Here is a 20,113-nt window from a genome sequence, read left to right on the forward strand (position 1 = left end):
CATTATTCAAATCATTACACTTTTAAAAGATACCCATCCTCCCACCACACCCCACCCCACTCCATACCCAACTCCACTACCCCAACCCTCTCATCACCCCTGCTTGTTCCCTTAAATCCAGATTTTCACAACATATATTATTGTCTTTTTAGCTTCCTCTTTAATTCATTCGTTCTCATTCTGTTTTTTGATTACCTTATGTAAAACGGCTGCAGATCCTATGGACCATAGTCCATTTATTAACAATTTGATACAACTGCAGATTTCATTGATTGCTGCAAAAAATATATTAACGATTTATTAACATTTATAATTGTGAATATCTGAAATTATAATAGTATCTTGACAAATTAGAGCCCTTTATTAATGACTTATCAGACTAATAGGCTATTTATAACTGCAGACTTGTTGGCTTATAATAAAGTGGAAAAACACTCATTACAAGTATTAGTAAAATGTTTATAAACGGTTACTAAAGCCATTAATTACAGCTTAAATGGTGTCCTAAGCTATCTGATTATAAACACAATTAAATTAATTAATGAACAATATAGTACAGATCACGTTCAGTTGTAAATAATAGCACAGTATTGGTTATTGGATATAATTACTTTCACAAAAGGGACCAAAAAGTATCCACAGTGTAAAATAGGCTCATATGCAACAAGTGGTATAATAATTCAGGTCGTGTGTCTGTTGGCACGTGAAGGCAGCATAGTGAGCTCGTGCCCCCTTTAGAAAAGCGGACCTGGTGCTCACGAGCTTACTGCCCTGTAGTCACGCGGTCAGAGTAGTAACCCAGTTTCTTATGAAGGAAACTTTCTTTCTTTCTTTCTTTCTTTCTTTCTTCCCTCGGGCCTCTTTATCTCGGGTTTGGGTTTCTCCTCACGTATTTCCAGTCACAGCAGGTTAGAGGGAGGTCTGTACCAGTAAGTCTGTGAGTGGGTGGCAGCAGTGATGGTGGGACATTATTAATGCGTGTGTCTGTCTGTTTAAATATGCCCTTTATGTAGAATAGGGGGATAAAAACAAACGATACCATATGAACTGACCAATATGGTTGGAAGGGAATGGTGCATGCGCAGATTGGCTCTGTGTCCTTCACGCTACACAGCACACATCATTTTCCTTGATGAGAGATTTGGGTCACGGAAACTATAATACATGTGTAAATTCATGACAGCATATGACAACTCTGTATCTGTCTTGCTGTCTCATGTGGCCTCTGCATGCCTGAGGAATATCAGGGCCTGTCCACACCACCACAGACCCAGTTTTATGGTTGTGATATATGACACAACCCCTGTAGCACTGAACATAAAGCTATACTGGCTGGTTGTTTTATATCACAGCGGTTTATACGCTCCAGACATTCACTATCAAATCCAAATTCTCCTTGCTGGGGACTGAAATTACATAAGCACAAGTTTATATCTACATGTGATTACATAATGACTGGAAATAGTAAACGGATGAACTATCTTGAGTCTGGCACAGTTGGTGGTAAACAAATTCCTTGAGAGAGGGACAGACAGGTATAATTAATCAGTTCCATCATTAAAAAAAAAAGACATTAAAGATGATACACACATATAGGAGATAGAAGGAGTAACTGGGTTACTTTGTTGTGAGGTAAAATAAAGCCCAATGGTTTAACAGGACATGTTGTCTTAATCTGGAAATGAGTAATAGAAAGTGTAAGAGGATAATAAGAGGGTGTGAATGAGATATGGGACATGAAGTGCAGATACTGAAATAACGTCAAGTTTGTCCCTGTGTCCCTGTGTCTAAATTTGGAGCCGCTGGGTTCAGGGCAGAGTTGGTACAGGGTGTCTTGGTTACTGTTGCAGAAAGCTGATCCTCGGACAGCAACAGGGGGCGGTTCCTCTCTGTTACAGCGGTGGCGAGGGGGAGAGGAAAGAGAGGAGGAGAAAAACCCTCCCTCCCCCATCCCCCTGTCACTCCAAAGTGAACTGGTTTCTGCTAGTCTGACCGCCCGCCCTTAGTCTGAGACCTCTTGTCCCATCACTCTGACAGCAGGAGAACTGGCCCGGGCTGGTTTTGCCTCTCCAGGCATGCAACAGGTGACAGTGAACACAACACACAGATCTCAACAGTCTAAAAGCATTCCTACAAGAGATCACTGAACCCCACCAGCAGGACTGCCTGACAGGAGGCAAAGCTTTCATTGTCTGACTCTGGTACCAATCTCATTTACACCTTTTTAAACCATCAGTAACTTTTAAATCAGAGATGTCTCGGAGCTAAAGAAATGTCACATCTCATTTACAGTCAGAGATCTCGGAGTCTCTTCAGCTGCAGACAGATTTTTGGTTGACCTTGGAGATGTTGGGTCAAAGCAGTTTGGTTTCAGACTTCCTTCAGCAGCAGAAATAGACTTTAAGCACAAGTTACAGTAAACTAAAGCACAAAGACACCGCCTGGATCTATTGTTGTTGGGTAGGATAAGAGTTGGGTTATTTATTTATTGTTACATCAGCTCAAGATACAACACTATAGATAAAACAAAATACAAATTAAATAAAGATAAAATAGGAAAATACAAGATATAATATGAATATAAAACAAGAGTAATATGTACGCTATATACACAGATGATGCACAGATTAATACACATGGTGTGTAGCATTATAATAAAATAAAAACTACTGTCTTGAAATATTTGCATAAAGATTACTGTAAGAGATAGTAGCACAGTGTGAAAATAAAAAAATAACATAATAAAAATAAATATAATTGCACAGGACAAAAATATACAGCATAAGTGTAATTAAAAGGGAATATAAGCTATATTACACATTAATGCAACAGCAATAATAATTCAGAAATATAGTAGCCTAGTCAGAAACGTACTTTGTCCATATGAAGAATTTTTACACTGTAGTATTTTTGTTTATTTTTAATATTTTTGTTGACAGGGCAGCTGAATATAGACACTAAAGGTGGAGAGAGAGAAGATGACTCGCAGTAAAGGGCCACAGGTCAGACTCGAACCGATGGCCACTGCAGACAGGACTCACCCTCAGCTTATGGGGGGTCGGGTCCACCAGGTGAGCTACCAGAGCACCCCATCATTATACTGTAGTACTGATAATTTTCCTTAAGCAAAGAATCTGATTACTTCATCCTCCACTTATGTGATTATACTTTTGGTTAGCAAATCTTATTTTAGACCTGTGTGCTCCATAAGAGGGAAAAATATGATATTTTTTAAGGCTTTGATAAGGTTTTGTGTTACAGATCAGTTAACACACTGGTGCCTATAGGAGTTGTTGGTAATGCTTTAATGTAGTAAGTAATGTATTCTACATACAGTATGTACAGTTCATGCTGAATACACACATGACAGCAGTAATACTTAATCTATCCTGTAGATGGTGACAGTTAACCAGAGGAACACGTGAAGTAGACTGAAACCTTTCTATTTTATTTTTATTTCTGTAGGAATCCTCATGCAGCCCGATGCTTCATCTGTCCTCATATAAACTGACAAAAACAGTATCCTGTCATCAGCCTGTTGTCAGTGAATAGATCTGATCCCAATCACACTAGTTTAGTATCAGAAAAGGACACATTTCTCTCTTCACATAGCTGTGTGGCTTTATTGAACTTGAAGTGGGTCATCCAAGTGAAGAATCAGGAACCTCTATTTAATATTTTCCTTTGAGAAGAACAACAACAGTTCAATAGTCAGCGAGTCGATTGATAAAAAAGGATGATTCTGATAGTTGATTAATGATTTAAGTCATTTTTCAAGCAAGTTATTACTGCTTTCCAAAGTTTCATATTATTATAAATTTAATGGGTTTGGTTGGGGTGTTTTTTTACTGCTGGTTGGCCTGCAAGAACATGTACTGCTTTTTTCTCTTTATAGATTAAATAATAAATCAAATAAGTCAAATATTTTATACCACACTTATCTACTCTCTCAATATGATATGAAATGTATAACTGGCTCACTTCTCAATTGTGCTGCTGCAGTATTTCAGAGACTAGAGACAGGTTCCACACATTGATTTCCCCTCACTCACCACCTCTAACGCAAACTAAATAAAGTTATGAATAATGTAATGAATTCTGAATGAATGTATAAATAAATAAATGCAGACTGCTGAGAGTCTATAACAAATACAAAATAATGATAGTAATAAATTAAAATAACACCAAAAACCATCATATTAGTCATATTAGTACATTTACTCAGGCACTACTTCGATATAAGTTTGTGGTTCCTGTACTTGAGTATTTTTTTCCTATTTTCTACTATAATTGTACACACCAGTACAATTATTTGACAACTTTAACTATTTACGTTTGTGTTGGCTCGTGCTCCTCCTAAGCTTTACGCGCGCCCCTGTAGCGCGTATCCCACCGGGAGCGCGCGCGGCGAAGGGGCGGGGCCGCGCGGAGTCAGCGCAGCTAGGGATGAGAAAGTTGTCCCGGATATTTACCTAACTATACCTGGCTCTTCCGACGCGCCCCGTCCCGAGGTTTCCACCGCGGACTGTCTGAGGAATATGATCCGGCTCTGACGCGGGACCGACCGAGGTAGACATATCCTTTTTTTTTTTGTCTTTTAAAACCTTCTCTTCCCCCAACATGAAAAACAAAACAAAAACATTCTCCTGACCAAGTTGTAGTTAGGAGCAGCGCCGAGGTTGTTGGAGGAAAAGTTTTTTGCTAATGGAGAGTTCCTCATTTTGGGTGTAGCTGTAGAAAACTTCAGGTTGTCAACAGGTTCCTTGTTCGCGCTTTGGCTCAAAGTACAGCGGGGTCACAGCAGAGTTCAGTGTCGACAGACTGGGAGAGTCGGACAACAGAAATATGGGCCTAAAACACTGAGACAGGCCCTGTTTATTCATTGGTATGTGTACGTTTGGTGAAGTAGCAGTATGCGCTGGGGATTTGAGCTTTACCGTAGTGTGCTAGGTGTGTTTATGTCCTGCAGTGTGGACTTTTAACTTGTACAGATAAGGCTACTGCAGACTGAAATCTTTTGTTAAAGGCATCATAAAGCCAGAACGACTCTTATTCTCGTTTCCTCATCTGTAGCTGTCATGTGGAAACGAACCTCAATATGTCAACTAGATGCAAAATGCAAGATGCAAAACACCCAGTTGGAGTCATAGTCTCAACATCATGATGAAACTGCTTTTAAATGTAGCATTTACTTGTAAATTCATTAAACGCCTGCCTGTGAGAGCCTTATTATGGAAAACCAAGTCATCAAACTGGGACCAGCTCTGTTTTAATATATTCAGAGTGTGTCACTGTGCTCAAACATTAACTCAAACGCTGTGTGTCCTTACAGAAACTGTGTGAGACAGGCCGGCCTGGATCCATTAATCGTTTACCTGGAAACCAACACAGGACACATGTACGTACATACGCTTGCATGCATAACGATGCTCACACACACAGATACATGTTCTCAAAGACAGGGGTAAGTTACTGAGTTTGAGTAATGCGTGCATAAGAAGTGCATGTCTGCATGGCTTCCAGCGGCTGGTCCGAGATCAGTCGTCGGACTGTAGATGGGCGTGTTCAACTCTGAAAATGTTTAACATTCTTATCATTCAGCTGCCTGCAAAAAGGCGGAGAGACACAGAGGGAGAACAGCAGGGAGAGGGAAGGGACATGTTCAGACCCAGGCCAAATAATAAGGAGTTACACAAACACACACACATACATACACAGTCACTCCTTCGCATTCACGGTGCATTACTCACTGCAGCCCGATGCTTCATGCAAACACATATATTACTCACCACACAATGTCATAGTGAGGGAGGTGCTTTCATTGGAAGACAACAGCCTGGAAACATCTGACACTGTTTTTGTGGTTGTGTGTGTGTGTGTTTCCAGGTCTCCTCTCAGTGACGAGCTGAGGGCAGGGTGTTTGTCTTGAGAGGGAGGCTGAGTTACCGTGGTAACAGACATGCCAAAACCGGACCTGCTCTGCCTAGTTCAGCTGCTGGACGGCAATATCGAAACCTTCAAAGTCAGCGTGCGTAACACACACACACACACACACACACACACACACACACACACACACACAGACACACACACACACACACGCACTCTGTTTCCTGTCTGTCGGTGAGGAGATCATATGTTGCTCCTATCTGTCTCTGTGCTCTGCTAATGATCGTAGTGTCAGTGTGTGATATAGTGACCGACTACTCTTTCCTATCCCCATTGATCCGCATCTCTCGCTCAGCACCGTGACCTTGGATTGAAGGACACGCTCACCTCCTGCAGCTTACAGGGCTCGTCACACTTAGGAGCCTTTTACATCATCAGCATATCTTGTCAGACACAGCCTGACAGCAGTACACTCACACGCACTGACAAAGCATACAAACACACACACATGCAGGAAGGCAATCACAGTATTGCTTTCTAGGACAGCAGCTGTGCAGCATCTTTATGTGAACGGTAGGAGAGCAGGGAGAGTACTGTGTGTTGTAATGTGGAGAAGAATCCCAATAATAAACTCTCCATTACTCTCTTTTTACTGCTGTGTTTTATCTTTTTTTTTTTTTTTACAGCTTTTTACTGAAAGAGAAGTTTTTGAGGGAGGCACGGCCGGTTTTAGCTGATCTTGACTTGGATTTTGTGTCCACACACATAAAAAATGACTTTGTTTCCTGCTGCAAGAACACACTGTTCACCACAGCTTACAGTAAACATTGGTCCTCCTGTGATGTGAATATGATTCCGGTAACAGAAAATGTGGAGAGAATGCAGATAAGCTGCGGGTTATCCCTCAGAGTGATTAATAAAACAATGCATTGTTAAAGAACAGCGCCGTGCTGCAGATGGTCTCTGATTTTTTACCTGGATAAATGCATTATTGATTGTTTTTGTCTGATTTACAACCATTACAACTCCCAGATTCAATAAAGATCCTATACATTAAGCACTACTGCAGCATATGGTGCCGTTAGATGTACAAATAAGCAGCCAGTCACTCAAAGTTTTGGCTGGTATTAATGTTGTTTGTTGTTTTCCATCTCTCAGAAGCAGGATGAAGGTGTGGTTCTGTTGGACCAAGTATGTGACCACCTGGGCCTGCAGGAGAGGCAGCTCTTCAGTCTGCAGATCAGAGAATCCAGCTCAGCCATCGCCTCTATCAACACACACTCTCCTGTGAGCTCACTGTTCATCTGCTGCACATTCGGGCTGAGACTGTAATACATTGCACTCACTGATTGCTGTTTAGACGATGACAACCACAGGGTATATTTTTTTTTAGCCCAAGTTAGCCATTATGCCTAATGAATTTCTCTCTCTCAGAGATGGCTGGAACCTGAGAAACCCCTGAAGAAGCAGATAAAAGGTATCTGACCTGTTCTGGCTCCAGAAAATTCAGTGAATTTACCCAGAACTTCTTCTCTAGACAAATACAATTTAATTTTTACATTTAAATACATTTATGAATGGGATGTGTAAAGAGAAGAGGTCCAGTAGATGATTAACGTGTACTTCTGACCACAGATATTGTGCAATTTTTGACAACATGATATTTCTCTGCAGGCCTTGCTTCTCCCTTTTATCTGAACTTCAGAGTACGATTCTTCATCTCTGATCCCAACTCTCTGCAGCATGAACAGACAAGGTTAGTATATGTGCCGTATGTAATCATATGGCACTAGATATTGATGTGGAGAGGTTGTATGACTGAGAAAGGCCCCTATTTACAGGATTATGGATAGAAAATGAAGGATTTTCCTGTTTGGCGTCACCATTTTTTAGTTCAACATCAACGTTTGGCTCAATCCAAGGGCAAATAAATCTATTCCTACATGCAAAGTACAGCTGAGAATAATGGGAATGTCATTAGTTTTGTAGGTATGAGTGTTGGACAAGTTACAATTTTGACCTGATGGATGAATCACCAAAGTTAAAGGGCTTGAATGTGTGTACCAGATTTCTTGGCAGTCTGTTCAGTAATTGTTAAGCATTTCACTCAAAACCACAAACCCTGCTGGTGAAGAAAAACTCAGAGGGTTATCAAAGTGAGCAGGATTCATCCTCCAAGAACCATGAATGTCTGTAGAAAATATTTTTGTCAATCCATGTGGAAGATTGCTTTCATCTTTATTTATCTAAGGTATTATAACTAGATTCAGGAACAAAGGTCGCACCTCAAACTCATCTCATTTCTGCACAAAAAGGCACTTAAACACACCTTTTCTGTTATGCACCAATTTACCAAAGCAAATTCCTTGTATGTATAAACCTACTTAGCAATAAACCTGAGTCTGATTCTGAGATGTTGAGATATCTCTCGGGATAAGTGAAAACTCTGTATGAAAAGTCAGGGGGTCATCCAATTTGGTAGGATTTATCCTCTGGGGACTATAACTACCTGTAGAAATATTGCATTGAATAGTTGTTGACATATTTCAGTCTGGATCAAGGTGGTCGATCAGATAACTGACAGACTGGCATTGACTCCCAGCTAAAAACACCGATATGTTTAAAGAGGTTTCAGCAGGAAACAGAAAATACCAGCGTGACTTGGTGAAGTTCCTCTTGTCTTGTCCCTGCAGGCACCTGTACTTCCTCCAGATCAGGAGTGACATTAGAGAAGGACGGTTAGTAACACACAAACTCACTCAACCCACCCCCCTTGTGCACTGCTTGCATTTAGCTGTTACAATGTATAATCATGGGGTATGATTGCAGGTTGCAGTGCCCACTGAGTGCAGCTGTAGTGTTGGCTTCTTACGCTGTGCAGTGTAAGTCCCATCTGTTCCTTAAAAAAACAACTGATTAATGACTTGATAATAACTTTGTGAGTAATTATCCCTGTTGAGGATGCTCTCAATAAGCAGCAGCTCTCTCATAGTACCCCAGTTGTCAGTTTGTGGATCTGGTTAAGTGTTTCTGTGTGGATGCTCAGTGTCTCTGTCCATCGCCTGCAGCGGAGATGGGGGATCACTGTCCCTCCCTACTCCCTGGTTACCTCTTGAAGTGCCACTTCATTCCTGAGCAGGATGAAGACTTCCTGTCTAAAGTGGAGGATCTGCATCCACAGCACAAGTAATTCAGTTCATTACATCGAGTTGCTACCGAAAATAAACTGGTTTGTTGTGCAGTACTTTCCTGCTGTTGTATGTGACTGTACGTGTGTGTGTGTGTGTGTGTGTGTGTGTGTGTGTGTGTGTGTGTGTGTGTGTGTGTGTGTGTGTGTGTGTGTGTGTGTGTGTGTGTGTGTGTGTGTGTTCCCAGGGGGCTGAAGCAGAGCGAGGCAGAGCTGTGTTTCCTCAACACAGCACGGACGCTGGAGTTGTATGGAGTGGAGCTGCATGCTGCCATGGTAGAGTTATTTGTGTTTTAGTTTTAACATTAAAACAATCACAAAAGACAAAGTTTGATGACATTGTGAAGTAGCGACATATTATGGAAGCTCTTCACCACCATGTAGTTTTTCCAGGTTTTTTACTGGGAGCAGAATTATCTGCTGAGGCCTCCTCCTCTCCAAAACAAACAGACCCAGTAATTAAAACCAGCAAAAACACTGAATAAAGCAGTTTCTTTTTAAAAATCAGTGTTTTTCTGAAGCTTTTCGACAGACAAAGGACTTGACTTCAACTTGTTTCTCTGATAAATAAATAATAATAATATATATATATATATATATATATATATAGGTAAATACAAAAAAAAAGATTATCTGATAAATGTGGCCTAAAACTGCATAAAAAGCCAGTTTATGACAGCTTGTGGCAGACAACCACAACGCTGACACATGCACAAATATGACGCGATTGACAGGCAACTGGTGAAATGCAGCGTTACCTGAATAAAATTACAGATTTTTCTGTGTTTGAACATTGTTGGAAACATTTAGGATAATAATAATAACGTATAACATAGGTCTAGTGTTTATAGACATTTTAATGTGGAAATGTTACATATTATATCTTTAACTTCCTCTCATGTTTGACACTTTTTGTCTTCTTTCTCTCTCAGGACACCAACCACTCCCCTCTGATGGTGGGTTTGGCCTCCAGTGGTGTTGCAATATTCTGTAATATGATTTGCTCCAGTTTCTTTCCCTGGTGAGTAATTGTGCTGCTAATTACACAAGTTTTTCCTGTATTTTCTGAAGCTTTGAACCAGTTGCATTCTTCACATGTAGGGGGAACATTATCAAGATTTCATTCAAGAGGAAACGCTTCCTCATACATCTGAAACGCAAACACGTGAGTCCCTCTACCGTTTATTTGTTCTTGATAGTTTAAAGATCTGCTCTGAACGAATTGAAACTTTTAATTGCTCTACACACTTGGCTGGTAAATCCATTGAAAGTTTGGGGTCAGCACAATTTCCTGATTGCTTTTATATTGAGCTGTGATTAGAAAATTAGGACATAGGAGTTTATGCTCAACACTTTCATTTTTCAACAAAATGTCACAAATACAAGCTTTACTACTGCATGGCTTACATGGATGTAAATGTGGTATTGATTGAATGATTCATATCCACATTTTCGGCAGTAAGTAAGTAAAAAATCATTCATACAAAATATGAATTTATATTATTATTACCAGCTACAACCTGAGCAGCAAAAAACTAAACTCTTTATGTTGCAGGGGGAGACCCAGGACTGCGAGGTATCTCTGGTTCTGCCCTGCCCCAAGACCTGTAAGAACCTGTGGAGGTCCTGTGTGGATCATCACTCTTTCTTCAGCTCCAGTCGAACCTCCAGGAGCCCCAAACACAACAACAGCACAGTCCAGGCCTACAGGAAGCTGATAACACAACATCTGGGCCTCGGCAACAGTAAAACAGAGAGGTGAGCCTGTGCTCGTACATGTATATTCACAATTATATTCTTGTCTTAAATACTGTACGTTTCCAAATTTTGTTCCTGTTCCTTCTTAATTTGCAGTGGTCCAGTGTGCCAGCGTGTGGTGGGAGGGATGGTGTGGAACCCAGTTCTGCGGAGATCACTTTCATCAGAGCATCTCGAGACCAAGAGCCTGCCCTCTAGATCGCCCCCTAGCACCCCAAACTGGTACGAGCTGCCGGATCAACCCTATCTATAACGAGACGCTGTAGTTTTTGTCCTAAGGCCTCAGCATCTCAGATTAAATTTTGTCATTTGCTAAAACTTTACACTCACCTGGTTTTAAATAAAATTAACCTGACTGCTGGTTTGTCTCTGTGGCAGGCGAAGTCCTCGGGTTCGCCACGGCATCCGCAAACCTCGCCCGTCCTCGGTTGAGCTGACCAATGACCTGAAAGACATGTCGGAGGGGGAGGATGTGTTCTACACATACAGGGCGTCTGTGAGCAGCAGCAAGGACAGTGAGGGGGACGCTTCACCACATCAGTTAGTATTGGTTACAACAGGAATGTCTCACCAATGATTTGAATTAAGGTCGGTTCACTGAGCCAACAAGCACAATACCGGCACTCTGACTCTGTTTGACCTGAATGGAAGCTTAATTCGTATCATTGTTAACACCTGTGTTTACCCTACTATTTCATGTCAAAATGGCTGCTGTGAAAAAGGTCTGTTGCGTGGGATTTGCTGGCATGGCGAGTTTAATCACTTTCATATTGAAATTGTAGTTGGATTTAATGCACTTTTAGCAATAACCTCTTACTCTAAGATTTAAATGGTAAGGGTGACGGCTGTTACCACCAAATTTACTAAATTTTAGCTAATTAATACTAAATACCACTAAAAGAATAACCTTTTTTAAATAAGCCCTAGTTAGTGTCAACCAAATATAGTTTATTCAAGGAGGAAGAAGCACTACTCGGTATCTGTTTGGTATGGATGTTTGGAAATACAGTGTGTGGTTCAATTTGTGATTATAGGTACAAACCTATCATTCTAAATGCAGTGTAGACAACCGGATAGGAATGTGCTTTATAAAAAATAATTGCTCAAATTGGTCAAATAATCACAATTAAATATTTTACCCAAACCATTCAGCCCTAACGTGTCGTCAAAGCATTTAAGGGAAAGAAATTATTGGATGATGATAGGATATGAGGATACTCGGAATTATATTATTATCACATTTGTGAATCTATAAAGGAAGATGAAGAAAATCTATGTAATATATTTCATCTCTTTCAGGCTTTCAGGCAACCATGTGACAGACGAGGCTTTGTTGCAAATGGATGACAGTATAGGAGAGGAGGACGGTGACCACAGCTTACACCACTACAAGAAGGTCTGTTATTGTATCGTCAACTTTAAATAAGTTTAATGTATATCCATCCGTGTGTGCATACATGAGTTGATTCTGAGTACTTCTGTCTATGCAGGGTGCTCTCGGCGACGGTGATTTGATGCTTATATGTATTACCCCCGATCACGAGGGAAAGTTCGGCTTCAACGTTAAAGTGGGTCTCTCTCTTACACTCCTTTCATGTTTTACCTTGTTTTTGTTGACACACGTGTATGTTTGTGTTGTCACTCTGCCACTCTTGCTCCATTTAATTTCCCAACTCCTCTTAGGGCGGGGTGGATCAGAAGATGCCTCTTGCCATATCCCACGTTAAACCTGACTCTCCGGTAAGAACGGACTCAGATGTGTTTGTGTTTTGACGGTCTGGCGTCTCCAGGTTGGGTCCAAATATCTGTATGATGACATGTAAGCACAATATGGACTGATGGATATATAATTAGCTAGATGTACTGGACTGAAGTCACTTCACAGAACAGTAATTGGCTACTTTTTTGATAAGTGATCAATCATGTAAGTCATCTCTCAATCTTTGCGTTTTGGTCTGTTGGTCTGACTTAACAAATCATTTTGGACGTCACTTATGTCCACCTTGTGGATTAGGCAATTAATTAGAACAGATTAATTGATCATTACTGAGCTGATACTGATATTGATATTTCATAGTTTAAAAACTATGACTTTAAGATTTTTGAGGCACAGACTGATATCATTATTTAAACGTAAAATAATCTAAGAACAATATATTGGCTGGTTATAATTTCTAAAGAAAATAAACATATCTTAAATTTGTTTTAGTTTTTAATTGTGACCAAGAGACATCCCGAGACTTCCTACAATTGAAACATCAACTTGTCAGTGCTCTGTGGTGAAGAAACTATATAATGGTGTCAGCTCCAATATACTATGTTAGTTGCAGCTCTAGACTGAAAGATTGATTGACGTGTGGTGTGGAGATGTCAGGTTTTAAATGAGTTGTGTTGTTTGTAGGCAGGTCACTGTGAGCCCAAACTCCTGGAGGGAGACCTGGTGGTGCTCATCAACGGTCGAGACATTTCTGAACACACACATGACCAGGTTGTCATGTTCATACGAGCCAGCAGAGAGTCGCACTCCAGAGAGCTGGCCTTGCTTATTAGACGCAAAGGTGTGTGTGTGTGTATTTGCATGTGTGTCTAACAGCGGGATAAAACTGCTGAAGCAGCGTGTGATCCAAGTGTGCACACTGTCTTGCCATGTTTCTATGAATATTTATCGCAGCCTTGAACCCGTCCTTGTATACTAGGTCCTGGCCGGGTGGCACCCCTGCTGCAGCTACCTCCCGCCCTCACACTCACTGGCCAATCACAGGGCAGTCCGCAGTCGTCTGGCCAGTCGGAGAGGGTCACGACACTGGAGGAATCAGTGAGACAGCTGGAGAGAGGAATACAGTCTGGCACGCTCTGTTTCCATTTTGAGGTATTTAAATATGCAGGTGGGAGCTAAACAGTGAATGGATATTTAAAAGTGTATTTATAAGCAGGAGTAGAAAATATCTTTATTTTAAGCAGGATTTAGTTTGTCCCAGTGTTATTTCTGGGATCATAACCAGCCTTTTAAGTGCTGATTTTGGGACAGATGTTGGCCCTAATCTTCACTCCGATTCCTGATAATCTAAAACAAAGATGCTGTGACAAGCCTGGAATTTGTAGTGTTTGTTTGTGTATGGTTCTGTGTGTTTACGTGTGTGTGTGTGTGTGTGTGTGTGTGTGTGTGTGTGTGTGTGCGCGCACGTGCGTGTGTGTCTGTGTGTGTGTGTGTTCACATGCTTGCAATTCCTAGAACTTATACAGGAGGAAACCTGGTCTGCTTGTAAGCTGTGCTCGGCTCCCTGAGAACATGGACAAGAATCGATATAAGGATGTTTTACCCTGTAAGTTATTCTGATTATCTGTGTGTCTGAGTCCTGCTGTTCGTCTCTTCTCTACCTGGTGCCCCTCACTCGATCTCTCCCACCCTCAGCTCTGGGCTGCTAACCTTGATCTGGAGCTGTGGCACCTCATGAAATTTAATTGGTTGAGCCTGCGGTGTGTCGACAGCTCTGTTATGACCCTCACATGCTGCTGTGCTGTTCTCCTTTCAGATGATGCTACCAGAGTGGTGCTCCAGGGCCAGGAGGACTACGTAAACGCCAGCCACATCACGGTGTGCATCACTGATAGGAAATTGTGTGTATTGTCCCTGTCTGACATTTAATGTAAACTCATCTCATTCTCTCTGTGGTGTGTGTGTGTGTGTGTGTGTGTGTGTGTGTGTGTGTGTGTGTGTGTGTGTGTGTGTGTGTGTGTGTGTGTGTGTGTGTCTCTTTGTGTGTTTATTTGTCCGTCTCTTAGGTGGCGCCCCCAGTGTCTGGTGTATGTTTACGTTATGTTGCAGCTCAGGGTCCATTGCCACAGACCTGCACTCACTTTTGGCAGACTGTTTGGGAGCAACAGATACACACCATCATCATGCTAACAACTCTGACAGAGAGGGGACGGGTATACATACTTCTACACGTTCATACTTTTTTATACTGTAAACAGACACATTTACACAGGAATGGAAATTAGTAAACAGAAAGGGAAACACTTGAAATTACACAGTTCGGTATCAGCATTATGCATTAACACAGTGATTACTGCAGCAGTGTGTGCATTATTTCATGCTGTTTTCATGTTCTGTTTGATACATGATTACTGTAATTACAGGGTTCAGTGGTGATGTTTGCACACAAAAATAATAATCAATTGGCACAGATGTAATTAGAGGTTTTCACAGTGTAGAGAATAGCTAAATGTAATGTGTGAGCAGGATGCCGATGAGATAAATCATTTGAGAGTGAAGTCAGAGGCAGCGAGATATCAAGGTCTAGTTGAATGAAGACTTCTCTGTCTCAGCTTGCCTGTTGCTTGGTAACCAGATGCTTTCATTAATTGATCATTTTCCTGATATTCGTCAAGTGCCCTGAGTTTCTCTCTACTTGAGGATCACACACACCCGCATAAGCACACACACAAAAATTGACAAACAGTTCACATCCTGCTACTGATGAATGGCTTTTGTTCCTCAGACTGCCGGGTGGAGCATACCACGCCGTTGAATACGAGTTTGATTTCATGAGAGCTGAGCGAAGCTGATGTAGCAGCAGTAGTAAATTGTATCCTGACTGATGACTCATGTCAGATGTAATGTAATTTGGTGTTGATGTCATACGCTTGCAGACCAAGTGCCACCAGTACTGGCCGCATCCGCCGGAAGTGAAGGATTACGGACACATGCGGGTGAAGTGTCACTCAGAGGAGTGTAACCTGGCATATGTGACGCGACAGTTCACCCTGACACACACACAGGTACAGTAGCAAGTAGAGCTGCAATGATAAGCTAATGAGTTGATTTACTACTAAATCTAAACATTGTCTTGTTTCATCTCCTCAGATGTGAAAATGTGCTGCTTTTCCTTGTCTTAACATTCTAGTTAATTCTGTATTTTTGTGTTATGGACTTTCGGTCAGACAAAACATAGGCGAAACAGTTAATCTAGGAAATAGTGGGCAGATTAATCGATTATGAAAATAATCATTGGTTGTAGCTAGGGCTGCATGATATGGTAAAAAAAAATCATATATTATCATTATTATTATTATTATTATTTTGAAAGATATTGCGATTAGTGTGAATGAGCGTTTTTGAATCACAAAGTTAATTTTATAAAACCTGTTATAATCATGATAATGTGACATTTCTTTGTCTGTACCAAACAAGAACAAGATTTATAAGCCAGAACGTATATTCAGAACTACAGTACTTCATTAAAATATTTGATTTTACCTTTATCGAAAGGCAGGTAGTGTGATTTGGATCTAGCACTTGGTCATATTACGATCTCGATAATATTCCGATTCATTGTGCAGCCCTAGTCACGGCCCTAGTAACAAAGTTCACACCTGCTTTCATATGAGCAAAGCATGACCATGGTCACACAACACGGAGGTATTCTGCTTGTATGTTTGCTGTGACATGTACCATGTTTGTGCCATATGCCACATAACAGAGCTCGCCACAGGCTGCAGCCACTCCTGGCAAACAATCTGCACCCAACATACAGCCACTTCCAATGTGGGTGGTTTGGTCTGTATGTGCGTGCGTGTGGGTGGCCGTGCGCATTAGCATGTATTAACAAATTTGTGGGCGCGTGTGTGCAGGTGTGTTGGCGTGCGGGTGTTTCTGAGAAGCTTATCAGGTAGATAACCAGAGTAAATGAGTTGTTTTCCACATTGACTTCCATGGCAAACAGGTAAATAAACAGATAATGCTCAAGGAGGCATGAAGTCTGAATGCACACACATGCGTACACAGATACTGCTGTGTGGGCCCATCTGTTCCTCTGGCGGAGCGAGTTAATCCCTGCATGGAGTCACAGGCCACATGACCATTATAAACTCTAAACTCAGCTATTCTCTTCCCAGGCTTCACTTTTTTTCCCCAGCTCCGGTGTTTTCCTCTCTCCACTCCACCTGTTTTTCTGTTTTCCTCTCACTGTGTGCCTTTTCACTTCCTAATCTCAGTGTCACCTCCTGGTCACGTGAAGGTTTGCTCTCCTCACCTGCTCTGTTTTTCCACTACACCCTTGTTTTCCCACACACTGAATATTGTCAGAGTGTACGTCTCATGTGGGTGATATATTTCCCAAAGGTTAGATGTTTATTTATTTTTTTTAAAGATGCAACACGTAAATTCTCTTTGATTACCTACCTTTTTTTTTTTTTCATTCGCGTGTTAGCGGGGTGAGGAACGCGCAGTCACACACCTGCAGTATGTCGCGTGGCCGGACCACGGCGTACCCGATGACCCCTCTGACTTCCTGCTGTTCATCAGCTCGGTCAGGGAGAGGAGGAGAGGTGAAGAACCACTAATGGTACACTGCAGGTAACACGCACACACTCTAATTAAACACTGCCAGCATGTACTGTACCTGCCTCTACTGCCCTCTAATGCTGTGTTTGTTTTAAATCACGCTTGCAGCGCTGGGATTGGACGGACAGGTGTTCTGATCACCATGGAAACGGCACTGACTCTGTTGGATGAGGGTCGGCCGCTGTTCCCGCTGGACATTGTCAAAACACTGAGAGATCAGCGAGCTATGATGGTTCAGACCACGGTATGGAGACACAGAACAAGGATTCATGCTAAAAAGCTCAACTTGTATTTATCAGACGCTACTTTTCGGCAGGGTTATTCTCCTTTATTTAATTCTGTATTTAATTCTTTATTTTATCTTATTGTATGATGATAACCTGTAGCTTTAGACATTTGTCCTCAATAATCACTGTTTGTATTTTTTAAATATCTTGAAGAAGATTTAGTCCCCCCCTTTTTTTAAAATGTATTACTTTAAAAATTGTGGGTTTTTATATTTCATTAGGCACACTGCAGTTAGTTTGAAATGTCAGAAATTTGGTTTAACAGAGTCGAAGGAAAGTGAAAAATCTGTTGAATGCTTAGAGTTGCCCTAAAAATACCATACTGGGAACTTCAGGAGAGGAGACTTACTGTGAAATTCACTGTGCCCAGAATTACTTTTTAAAGGTCAGTGTCACAGGTTTTGACGTCTGTGGGCTCCTCGTCTTTAACCTTCATTAATAGAAATGTGACTGCCACAGTATTACGCTGATGGCTGATGAGCTGGAGAAGGCTGAGCGGAGGTTAGAAGCCGTGCTCTGTGGCCACCTCAGTGGTATCTGTCGATGGAGAGGAAAGTGTTACTCATTGCTTTCGTAGGAGGAGGTGCTGGGAATATGGCAACCCTCCAATCACAAGTCTGCTTCTAGGCCACTACTGCTACCACTATCACCCTTATTTGGAAAGGAGATCCAGTCCCTCAGGCTTTTTCTCTCTGATGTTTTTGTGCTGATGGAACGCTTCCTCAGGTTTCCCTCATGTGTCTCTGAGGGTAATGGAAAACATGCACAGTCAGAGGACAAAGCTTCATGTTAAAGATCCATATGTTGAAGGATGAAGCTGCCAACAAATCCCACAACAAAAAAGAAAACCTACAATGTGTTAGTCCGTCTCTCAATACTCTCCAGCTTCTTTCTACCCTGTCTGTGGCACTCTGCACCAAGCCCTTTGGTTACTGCAGAACAAATACAACAGTTGACAAATCATTCTCGCCACAAGGTCCACTCAGTAGCTGTTCTGGAGCTTTTGACTGTATCACAAACTCTTCTTCAGCAGGTTTAGTTGCCACAAGTATTGAGTTTTATAGTTAGAAATGGCTCTATGGATGGCAATAGTTGATTGGTTGGTCCACCACTTTGTTAAGACTGAAATATCTCAACAGGTAATTGATGGAAGGCATGAAATTTTGTACAAACATTCATGGTTTCAAGACGACAAATCCTGTTAACTTTGGCGATCCTCTGAATTTCCCTCTAGCGCCACCATGAGGTTGACTTTTTTTGTTTTTGAGTGAAATTTCTCTCCAACTTTTGGATGGATTCATGTATGTGGGATTGACTAAAAATAAGTAAGAGAGGTAATGTTCATCGTAATGAAGAAACATGTTACCCAGAGCAACAGTGTGGCTCACTGATGTATTTTTAATAGTTTTGGGACAACCATGGAGAAGTACATGCAGTACTTGTTAGCACAGTCAGTTCATTGTTGACTCTTTTGTTTTCATGGAACTTAAATATAACCTGTGTTACACATTCAAAAACAGCCACGTTGTCTAATAGCTAGTAACACTTTGCATGTTGTGTGTTTCAGTGTCAGTTCCAGTTTGTGTGTGAGGCCATTCTGCGAGTCTACAAAGAGAAAGAGGAGGGATCTACAGCACCGTAGCCCAAATCAGCAACAGGACCAGCTCAGACACACTCACATTTTCAGCCTTGTCTCATTGCAGGTGACTGCCACAGAGGGACTTATAGCGCTGTAGCGGATTAACCTCTGTCAGCGCCTATGGGACTGGTACACAGACTGGATAATGAGAGTATAACTAGCTTCAGAGCACAGCTGTCTGTGATCTGTGTAGCCTAGATTCAATGTGAGAGTATGAATCATACACCTAGTCTGTCTTAGTTTTAAATGATAATGCGCATTAAGCTTGTAGAAGCTGCGGCCTCCGTAGAGACTGATCTAAGACTGATGTGAGCTGCTAATTTCTGTCCAAGAGGCCACTCAGGAACGTTGCCTCGACTTATTAAGCTATGTGTGCCTTTGACTGACGCCTTCCAGTCGACGGATCGAACAGGGAGGCGGAGGAAGACCTGGATCGTTATAATCTGTAGTTTATCTGTGTTTCCAAAGACGAAGACCTAGGCAGGCTTTAGATCATTACAGCAGATACTGTAAGATGATGGTGGTCCGCCAGAGGAGCATCAAACCCACTGTTCAACACTCTTAAATTATTAAGACACAAAATAAACACTGATTTATACTGATGTGTCTGCTTTGTCATTTCCTCTGATGGTGAAAGGTATAAATTAGATCATAAAATGAGGATGAGTCACTTTATGTTGAGATTCGGTGGTGTCTTATAGCAAATTAAGGCCTTTGTCACACTTCCTTTGCAGAATGAAGCTGCTCACTGAAGTGGAAGAGTTGTCTGCTTATTTAACCTTCAGCTGAGTGCTCTAAAGCTGGCATCATATCAGTGAAACTATCTCAGCATCACAAATCAGCCAGAAACTGTCTGGTTATGAGAAAATATTGACTTACAGCAAGACGCTGTAACAATGTAATATCGCTGTGAGGATTTGAGTTTGGGAAGCTGTTCTGTGGTTCTTCATACGGTTGCAGTGTAATGTTGGTATTTACCCACTAATGAGCCCCTTGCATACAGAGAA

General features: G+C 41.5%; 1 protein-coding gene across 1 annotated transcript; it reads left to right on the plus strand.

Moving 5' to 3' along the window:
* Window positions 1–4,400: 4,400 nt before the first annotated feature.
* ptpn3 (protein tyrosine phosphatase non-receptor type 3) lies at window positions 4,401–19,708 on the plus strand. The gene is made up of 27 exons (XM_051406661.1): window positions 4,401–4,569; window positions 5,333–5,398; window positions 5,887–6,028; window positions 7,048–7,176; window positions 7,324–7,366; window positions 7,564–7,645; window positions 8,583–8,627; window positions 8,719–8,771; window positions 8,958–9,075; window positions 9,265–9,352; window positions 10,009–10,097; window positions 10,178–10,241; window positions 10,632–10,834; window positions 10,931–11,056; window positions 11,213–11,374; window positions 12,134–12,230; window positions 12,325–12,402; window positions 12,518–12,574; window positions 13,236–13,392; window positions 13,531–13,703; window positions 14,067–14,157; window positions 14,368–14,429; window positions 14,618–14,764; window positions 15,488–15,616; window positions 17,047–17,192; window positions 17,289–17,424; window positions 19,035–19,708. Exons 3-27 carry the CDS (start codon window positions 5,960–5,962, stop codon window positions 19,107–19,109), a joined length of 2,619 nt encoding a protein of 872 aa, XP_051262621.1. The 5' UTR covers window positions 4,401–4,569; window positions 5,333–5,398; window positions 5,887–5,959; the 3' UTR covers window positions 19,110–19,708.
* Window positions 19,709–20,113: the final 405 nt, after the last annotated feature.

Source organism: Dicentrarchus labrax, unplaced genomic scaffold, assembly GCF_905237075.1.
Source record: "Dicentrarchus labrax unplaced genomic scaffold, dlabrax2021, whole genome shotgun sequence".
Classification (NCBI taxonomy): domain Eukaryota; kingdom Metazoa; phylum Chordata; class Actinopteri; family Moronidae; genus Dicentrarchus; species Dicentrarchus labrax.